At 49.2% G+C, this 9,580-nt stretch overlaps 2 protein-coding genes across 2 annotated transcripts in view; both read right to left on the bottom strand.

Moving 5' to 3' along the window:
• Positions 1 to 1,557: 1,557 nt before the first annotated feature.
• Positions 1,558 to 6,108, bottom strand: LOC144180564 (cholesterol transporter ABCA5-like). The gene is made up of 3 exons (XM_077708892.1): positions 5,976 to 6,108; positions 4,533 to 4,884; positions 1,558 to 1,814 (listed from the first exon to the last, which is right to left on the bottom strand). Exons 2-3 carry the CDS (start codon positions 4,818 to 4,820, stop codon positions 1,581 to 1,583), a joined length of 522 nt encoding a protein of 173 aa, XP_077565018.1. The 5' UTR covers positions 4,821 to 4,884; positions 5,976 to 6,108; the 3' UTR covers positions 1,558 to 1,580.
• Positions 5,933 to 9,580, bottom strand: part of LOC144180002 (ATP-binding cassette sub-family A member 2-like) — a 24,512-nt gene continuing 20,864 nt past the window's right edge. Inside the window, exon 7 of the mRNA XM_077708413.1 lies at positions 5,933 to 6,328. Within this exon, the coding sequence (XP_077564539.1) occupies positions 5,933 to 6,328 (396 nt within the window). The remainder of the gene's footprint in view (positions 6,329 to 9,580) is intronic.

The raw sequence follows: 9,580 nt of genomic DNA, 5'->3' as shown, positions 1-9,580 counted from the left end.
TCGGGGAGGAGGAGGAGGCGGAGGAACTTTATTTTTCCCATACGTTCTGATTGCGGTCACTCCGGACCAGTGAGGGGTGTCCTCAGGGAACTAAATTTTTCTCCCGTGACTTTTGCTGCAAAGGTTTTGACGGTAATAAAAGCGCGACTGTTTATAAGAGAGGCCTCACACAGGAGCCGTCGGCGTGGAGAGAAAAAATACCCGCATATGAATATTCCGTGATTTATTCCGATACGCCTATTTGATGTTCTGTCTCCTCCTCCCCCACCCCCTCCCCGCAATTTCTTGTGATAGCTTTCTCGTGAAGAGTTTCTTTTTAAGGGCGTGTTTGTATACAGCAGGCGTACTGGGCTACACCTGGAAGACCAAATGTTTCTTGGTGGAGCGGGCACTTATTAGCGGCAGCACTTTCGCTATACACACACAAATGTGAATTTCATAGTGTTACATGTATGGAGCGTCACCTTCAGATCATACCCATATGTAACACCCATGTGGTCCAGTTAGTAGTTCTGCAGTCTCAAATTCACTCACATGGATGGAATACCTCGCGCGGAAACATCGCGCAATGTCTGATATGTTTGCAGACAAAGCCTCCTATTTTGTGGATTGAACAATATAAATAATGTTTTCTTTTGAATAGAAACATGGTTATGTCGAGGAAGTTTTGCCCGCAGGCAGGCTGTACAAGCGTTTCCCTTCTGGGCATCACGCCTATGCGGCCTTCGTATGCCTTCCCAAACGCGAATTCAACCGGATAACTCCTTCTCCATTCACCTACACTATCTGGTAGGATTACTGCACAATCTCTTACTTCGTTTTAAACTCAAAAGGGGCAACTAATATGCTTCATCCGCGCTGCAAAAAGAGGAGCGCCCCCAGCCACGAACGTAACGGCTTGCGTGGACCGACCCAGTGTTGCGCATATCTGCCGAAGGGGGCGCTGGGTGTCGCGGGCTCCTAGAGTTCCTGTATATGCTCAGGGATCATATACAGGAACTCTACAGGCTCCGGCACTTATTGGGTAAATCTCACTTCCGGCACTTATTGCGGTAAAGCGACTTCCGGCACTTATTGGGTAAATCTCACAATTTGTGCACGGTAGGAATATCGGAAAGGATTACTTAATAAAGTTCTCCAATCCCCAATTACAGGCAACGATTGCTCTACTGCGTGTAAACTCCCTGCCATACAAGTTTTCAAGCGCCTACAGTCACGTTGTGTAGTTGAAGCGCAGTGGCGACTCCGGTTGGCGGCAAACTTTGGGGAAGCATTGTGCGCAGCAATATCGCAACCACACCTTTTCGCATAAACACCTTGCAAATCCCTCGCATACATACAATGAAACACAGTACATGCCCGTTGAAGTGATGGCGCAATAGTGCCTCCGCATGGATACTTTTTTTGCCACTCTGTAATGTACTTCTGTAACATCATAAGCTTTCGACTTCAAAACAGTCTCCCTTATACGTTTCTAAATACATTGGTATTGCCGTTGTAGTATGATTGCCTACATAATTGACGAGAACACAAGCCGCTGCTGTTGCTGCACGAGGGGAAGCTGCTGCCTTTATTGGCATTTAGGCGACGGCGACGGCGATGGGCTTGGAGTCCTCGTAGTTGGCCATCTTGAGCAGCACGTGCTCCATAGTGACGTCGCCGACAACGACATCGACTGCGTGCTCGGCCAGCTGCACCTTGAGGTTGTGCGCCACCACCACGGCCTGGCTCCACGGAATCTTCAGTTCGGTGGCGTACTCCAGCGACACTCCCAGGCGGGCCGTGTGCACGGCGCCCGGGAACGCCTGCTTCACCTGGGAGGGGATGCATGTTACTGCCACTACCCTTCTCTACTTGGAACTGCTTCCCCTCAGTCACGCCAGCGCTTGAAGAAAAAAAACTTCAGAAAGGAACATCGTCTTTTTGTATTTTTTTCAACTAGAATAAACCAAAAAGATCTTCTCCGGGGAATTTTGTTGTGGTGCGATTAATCTTCAGGGAGGGGCGCGCTTTCTGAAATTAATGTATCAACGTGAAATCGTGGACATATTTTGAGAGTGCAAGCTGTGTCTGCTGTGTCTGTTGTTGTGCAGTGTGTTACAGTTATATTTTGAGTGTTAAGGAAAATATCCACCGGGCTCTTGAGTATTGTGAGTGATTTTAAGGCAAAAGCCGGGGATTATCAGACGTCATCACTGGGCCTCCTCGATTTACCAGTCCTGGACGGTCCGCGGGCAGTCCGAGGGCTGCCCCCGGACCGAAAGCCCCCTAGGAATACATGGGAAAAACGAGCGCCGGATCGCGTCTTGGGCAGTCCGCGGACGATCCGGGACTGATAATCGAGGAGGCCCACTGTTGCACCGCGTTTGCGGTGTGTTGAGGTGCACCCGTCACGCGGCACGCACCACGATAATTATTGTCCCATTGTGGATTGTGTTTCACTGATCGCTTTGCAAGGTTTATGGAAAGCGCGAATGCTAGATAGACATGCTGAATCTGTGGTTCCTTACACACTTTTGCCGTGATCATTGATCTTCAGGATGCCTACGACCAAAATTATTCTCGTCCTGACTGGTTTCCCCTGCCCCATTAGTTGTTCAATGTTGCTCCCGCTCTTAAACAAATGCACATAATTGCACAACATGTGTAGTTTTGTTCATTTCCTATCGAATTCATGAGTATGTGTACCTAGCTCTAAATATTTTTTTGCAAATATTTCTTCCTACATTTCTAGTGCAATAAATGCCACGTAGAAAACTGCAGAACGGTGCTTCGGTTACCGCACTTGGCTGCTATTCTGGTAACCCGGTTTCAGATTCCATTCTAACCAATATGTGTTTTATTTGTATGTTATTTATTTTATCTTTACAGTGGCCTTCATGTTGGTTCCGTTCCTGTAGTCACCAAGAACTGCGGACCTTTTTTTCGTTCGATGAGACGTCTAATGCTTTCGTCGTAACAAATATGCCGGGCTTTCTATAAATCTGTGCGTAATCGTCTTTTTGAAATTTTTTCATATTTTTCTAAAAAAACTTAAAGGAATCTGATTTTACTTTACGCCTCTCAAACATTCATCAACATTTACATCTCTAGTGCAATCACATACCCTCAAAATTCAAAATAGCGCTCGACGATGTTCAATTATGTTACGCATTCGTATCAGGGCTCCCACGTAATCCCTAGGGACCATTTAATTTACGCCTAATCACAGCGCGACAGACGAGACAGACAGGATAATAACCAGAGGAGGCGGGCTAATTCTTCTGTCTGTCTCGGTTGTCGCACTGTGATTACATGTGGACGCCTACCAACAGGCTTCAATTTGCAACTGTTTTGACCTGTTGGATATGTCTTGCACAGAAAGAAGTTCAGAAAAACTATCTCGAGCCAATCCTACTTCGTCGAGTCATGCGCACCATGTGGACTCGACGAGGTAACGAGGGGTCGAGGTAAACAGGTTTTCGTTTACTCTACCCACTCAAGTACAGGGTGGTACGACTACAATCGGCACAGTTTAAACTTTTTTCCTGAGCGAACCGTCGCTCTGTGCGCGCTCAAACATCGCAGGAAGGTCGCATTTTGCAGTATGTTTTGTTTGACACCGGGAGCAATGACGGCACTTACCTGTTTATTCTGAAAATAAATAAAAACGATTTTCGCCTTTAAGAAAATGGCGGCCGATTTGAACGTGCGAGCCAGTGCAAGCTGATCTGGGAACGACGGCGCCATCTGAGGTATGCAGAGCGAAAAGGACGATGGGGATTCACGCTCCTTACACGGCTGGAAGCAGCCAAGTGAAGTAGCAGACGATCAGGAAATGTGAAAGCAGGTAAGGAAACAAATTATTGGCAACCATGAACCACGGGAATATTTGATTGTGATTGGTATCAGCTGTTATGCAACTAGTTGTGATCATCGTAAACAAGGGGCGAGAGATTTTCTGATAGTCTGCTACCTGATTTGGCTCTTTCCTACCGTGAATTGCCATCGTCCGTTTCGCTCTTTGTGCACCAGGCGGCACCGTCGTTCTAAGATCAGCTTGCACTGGCTCGCACGTTAAAATCGGCCGCCATTTTGCCATAGGCGGAAATCGTTCTTATTTATTTTCAGAATACACAGGTAGGTACCGTCATTGTTTCCCGTGTCAAACAAAACAGACCACAAAATGCGACCTTCTTGTGAAGTTTGAGCGCTAACAGAGCTGTGGTTCCCTCAAGGAAATGTTTTAAAATGTTCCCATTATCGTCGTAGTACCCTGAATAAACGGCCGGTTTGAGTCAAAAAGCCGTCGGGCGCGCTTGTTGGTCCCGCAGGCCCGGAATCGGTCCGCACCTGCTCGCCTTTCACCTCGATTCTGCGGATGTACCTCATATATAGGCAGTATGGTGAGGTATGCATAAACCGCCCGTCAACCCAACCTGCCACCGTCGAGCCCGTGTGTATGGATGGAACTGGTATTTGGGGTCTTGCAAATGGCGGCCACCCAGGCTTTGTTATTGCCGAAAAGAACCACACCAAATAGAAACACCCACCTGCTCGTGGATATTGTTGACGATGGCGAGATCGAGGAGCACGGGCGGCTTGAGCTTGACGAGTATCATGCAGCCTCTGCAGTAGCGCTTGCGCAGGTCCGCTACGCTGCCGAGGCACTGGAACTGTCCGTTGTACATGATGGCCATGCGGTCCGAGACGACCACGCAGTCGGCCACGCTCTGCGTGACGATCACCACGGCCGACTTGACCAGCTGGCGCAGCATACTGATGGTGCGGTAGATCTTGCGCTTCGACAGCAGGTCCAGCCCCGTCGCCGGGTCGTTCATGAACACCACGGGCGGGAGGCCGATGATGGCGATGGCCACGGAGAGCTTGCGCTGGGTGATGGCCCTGCGTGGGTCGAAGAGGAGGCGGGGCATTTGTAGGCAGCGTCTGGCGGCGCAAACATGCGGTCCGCTACAGCCGTAGCCTCAATTGTTTGCCAGTTAAGCGGTGAAGAGACAAACTTCGGGAGTCGCGATGGAAACAAACTTGTTTTGCAGGTGCGTACAATTGAGAAATATCAGTGCACATTAGAAACGCAGCCAAATTCGGTTCCACATGACGGAGAGATAAGAGACGCTAGACTGGAGAGGTGATTATAAGAGGAAACGTGATTTCAGCATGGCCCACGCCGTGCACTGACGCCGCTGCCACGCCCAGCCGGGCACCAGTCGGCAGAGATCCTGCGGCGCCCACAGTACAGCATTATGTGCTCGGCAATTGGACGCTAATACTTCGCACTCACTACATGATCAGGAGTGTTAGCATGCACTACGTATTTTTGCATGGATAGGCGCATCTTACCTCAACTTTTATGCTCCCGTGCTATAGTTTCAACGCCGAAGATTGGCGTTGAAGCCATTCGTGCTAATCGCAGGAAGAAAGCACCAACGGTCTTCCCGTTGCTACCTTCCAGGGTAACTGCTATTTCAAAGCACCACAGGTAACAATCAACCATAAATTTTTATACTGACCTATACCAGAAGGAAATCTGGCACTACAATCGCGAGATGTCGTGGACGCTGCCATAGCAGCTAGTAACGTTCCTAGCGTACTTGGCTTAGCTAGAAACATGGCTTTTCACTCATGAAGCCAAAATATAAAAAAAAAAGATTCTAGCACTTTTGTTGTTGTTCTCGCGTGAAGTTTCTAAAAAATCCATGGCAAATAAATATTTCGAACCTCTTTTTTTCTATGGATTAAAGTCACAACTTTTAAGCGTGTTCATGAGGACAAGCACAAGTGGAAAGGTCCTCCCCTGTACGCGATGGCACGCTCGCTAAAGCGCCATTTCCCCATACATTAGTGCCAGATTTCCCTCAATTTCCCCCAAGTCTTTATTAGTGTTAAACTCTATGCTTTCAACGGCTCCAACTTTTCGAATCTTGGCGTATATCTATATGCCGGAACAAGAAGCCAAAGCCTCTAGAGCGGCGCACCCTGAGTTCTCGACGTTGTCGTCAATCACAGCGGTGAGGTTGAGCAGCAGGATGAGGTGCTCCAGCAACTTGTCGCTCTCATCCCCCTTGAGGCCTCGCACCCTGGCGTACAGCTTGAGTGTCTGCCGCACCGTGAGGCGGCCCAGCAGGCCGTCGTACTCGGGGCACACGCCGATCAACTTCTGCCACGCGGACGTGTTGTGCACGGGTGTGTCGCCGATGAGCGCGCTGCCCGAGGTGGCCGGCTCCACGCCCGACAGGATGTTCAGCAGTGTCGACTTGCCGCACCCCCGGAGGCCGAGCACCACGAACGCCTCACCCGGCTCCACGTGGAACGTCAATCCGCGCAGCACCTGAGAAATACGCGAGAGAGAGAGAGATTAAACGTTTATTTGAAATGAAAGGTCTTGATTGAACTAGGGTAGGTTCCCTCCTTCCAGGGCCCCTGTTTCCTCTGCCCCAGTCTTGGCCCTAAAGATCAGATACTTCTGAACCCCAGGGTCAGAGCTGGCCAGAGCTGCCTCCCATAGCTCATATAGCTTGGTGTTGGTGTTTACTGAGGGCCATATAATACGACAACCCCAGGATGCATGGAATAGGGTGGATATTTCACCGCACTTATTACATGCGTTTGAGAATTTCTCGGGGAACATCTTCGATAGCCTGAGGATGTTGGGATAGGTGTTCGTCTGTATTTGTCTGAGAGACTGATGCTCTGCAGCTGTTAAGCTTTTATCTGGCTTTTCTTTGAATGTTGAGTCGCTTACCGAAGGTATTGGGGAGAGGTGTGAGTAAGATAGGACTACTGCCTGAGCGGTTAGTAAGTTCTCGCGCAGCTTGGTCTGGTCATTCATTACCCTCAAGCTCCTCATGTGCCAGTGTCCAAATGATATTTTGGACCTTAGTGATATTTAGAGGTAAAATTTTTGTGAGGCTTTTGTGGATTGGGCCATTTATAATGTTTTGTACGAGTCCGTAATTATTTGGAGCCTTTTTCCTTGGAATTCTCCATACCTTACGGTCAATAGAAGTGCGCCAGTTTCGGCCTCCTCTGTGCTGGTGTTCGTTAATTTGAGGCAGTCCCTGATTACTCCTTCTTGGTCGACGATGACTAGGGAAGCATTGGTCTTGTTGTAAAAGGCAGCGTCTGTATATACAGCGTTTGGTTTTTTTTCCAACTTTCTGCGTAGGAAATCGACCCTGGCTTTCCTTCTGTCTTCATGTAAGTGGGGGTCCATGTTTCTTGGAATGGGGAGCGCTTTCAATTTCTCTCTGGCAGCGTTGCTTAGGTCTTCTTTGTCGACAATTGATTGCACATCTAACCTGGAGCCTACTCTTTGCAGAATGGCCCTGCCATAGATGCGACTGGGCGAGGGCCGAATCGAGTAAAAAAAATAAAGCCCTTCCCCTCAATGTGAAAGCCGTCGGAAGTGCAGAGCAGTGATTCGCCATGATGGGCCGTACCTCCGTTATCCGCAAACTGCTACCACCCCATGCAATTAAAATTTCCCGGCTTCGCAGTGCTCGCGCGCCCCCCGCCTGAAACTGCGCCAGCGGGAGTTCTGTTCTTTTGTAGCGTGAGCTACACTGGCCGAGGTTGAGCAGTTTCGCGTGTGCCGCGAAAGGTGGTTCTGCGCAAGCGCGAGGGACATTGAATTGGATTGGCTTGGCTTGGCTTTACTTGGATTTGATTGGATTTGGATTGGATTGGATTAAAGTGGATTGTGTTAGATTGTGTTGCGTCATAGCCGCGGCAGACGCACTGGCGCCGGCGCGTTCCCAGGTATGCGACTCAACTGCGCAGTAGCCAAGTCTGACGCTGCACCGGAGCCGCTTGATTGCTGTTTCGCGTGGCTCGTGAAAAGCCCTGCTGAGCATGCGCGAGAAGCAGTGACTGCACAGGACTGGACTGGACTGAACTGGACTGGACTGGACTGGATTGGACTGGATTTATGAACCTTAGCACACGCTACGTATGTCCTGGCATAGCAGATCTAAGCCACTACTAATTTGTGCTTGCTTTATGCTGGAGCTGTTTCGCTGTTTTGCGCCATTTCGAACGAGTAATTTTTTCTTGCGCGGCTGGAGCCTTTCTGCGTGACTTCGAACGCGCCAACTTTTTATTGCGGGGCCGCTTTTTTCGCTTACTACCCTAAAAACGAACCCAATGAGCGTTCTTACTAAATGATTGCGGGTGCTGCCGGTTAATAACGTCCAATTTGCCTCAAACGTACCAATAGTTTTCGTTGCGCTAAACAACACGGAGATGTAGGGCAAGCACTAGTGGTTCACCAGTTCCGAACGCTTATGACTATATAAACAGCTTGGCTTTTGAAGCCTCTGGGGTACGCCGCGACGACAGCGCCACAACGGAACGCCCTGTTGCTCTACTTGGGACCCGCCAGCGAGCTACAACGACAAGGCGAGCGCCTGAAGTGTTCTACACTTAAGAGTTATTGCAGGCGATGTGAGGGTGGGAAGATGCTCCGCTTTTTTAGCGCAAGCATTGTTTGCTTTGAACGAGCAACAGGGTTCTTTCCAGGAAGTTCCAACAGGCGAACATATCAAACACGGGAAAGGGGGCGGGCAAAAACATTGACAATTTCAAATTTTCATTGCAAACATTTATCATCTCTGGTCAAATACGGAATGCCGCAGCACGGGGAAAAGCGAAAGCCCATAAACAAAATAAGAAAGTGACCAGCCCAAGCATCGACTCCTGGATTCGCACGCAGAAGGCAATCTGAGACATCCAAGCCACTTCTTCAGACTCCCTTTCACGTAAACAGATGGCGGAAGTGCGGTCGCGTTGTTTTTGCACAGTGGCCGTTTTTGGTTCCTCAGGTACAGCACCCAGACTGGTCATTCGGGGCGGTGGGCGGCTAACAAAGGCAACGGGCCGCGAAACGCAGCAGTGGGCGGCACAACCGCAGCACACTGCTCATGTTTAAGTTTACACATCTACAAAAATACGTCATTGTTAAAGTTTACATATTTATTCGCTGCAAAAGTACGGATGAGATACTTGGTCGAAGAAAATTTTAAAGGAAACAAAATATCACTAAAAGAACCAAAAATATCAAGAAAAATCAGGAAACAAAAGAATCCATGCCGTGAAAGTGGTTGGGAAGCAAAGCTTTAAAGAACACCCACAACAACTGCCCATGCGACGTCACTTGAATTCACATACGTGGCTCTACAAAGAGTAAAACCAGAGATTCTGCAAGCCGTTACCTTGAATTAGCGGGGGCGGCGTCCCGCACGCAGCCGCAGTGGCGGCCACGGCCGGGCTAGAGCGGCGGACGCCGCCGCTGTATCCCGGTCGTGAGTCGGGAAAAAGAAAACGGAAAGGAGCGTCTTTCGAAGGGTGAGACAGGGGAACCTAGCCATCCTGATGTGCTAGCTTGGGGCTACACCACCGCGCGACACAAGCGCAGACACCGAAACAATTCGGCATGTGAGCTTAGTAATTCGAATTTATACTGATTTAAACTAGTTGGTTTAGCAAGTTTGAGAACTGCGAGAAAGCTAAGGGACCTGTTACAATCGCTATTTGTGACGACGAGTTGCCACTTTTACCTTTTCTGAATACCTGTTAAAACACA

This window comes from Haemaphysalis longicornis, unplaced genomic scaffold (assembly GCF_048455015.1).
Source record: "Haemaphysalis longicornis isolate Haplotype H1 unplaced genomic scaffold, Haemaphysalis longicornis Haplotype H1 scaffold_4, whole genome shotgun sequence".
Classification (NCBI taxonomy): domain Eukaryota; kingdom Metazoa; phylum Arthropoda; class Arachnida; order Ixodida; family Ixodidae; genus Haemaphysalis; species Haemaphysalis longicornis.
This window is presented reverse-complemented; position numbering and strand designations above follow the sequence as displayed.

Bases quoted from the DNA above. Each gene is read 5' to 3' on its own strand.
- LOC144180564 (XM_077708892.1), bottom strand. From the start codon at position 4,820: ATGAACGACCCGGCGACGGGGCTGGACCTGCTGTCGAAGCGCAAGATC. The intron at 1,815-4,532 runs GTGGGTGTTTCT...ATCCCCTCCCAG, and splicing joins TCAACAATATCCACGAGCAG to GTGAAGCAGGCGTTCCCGGG.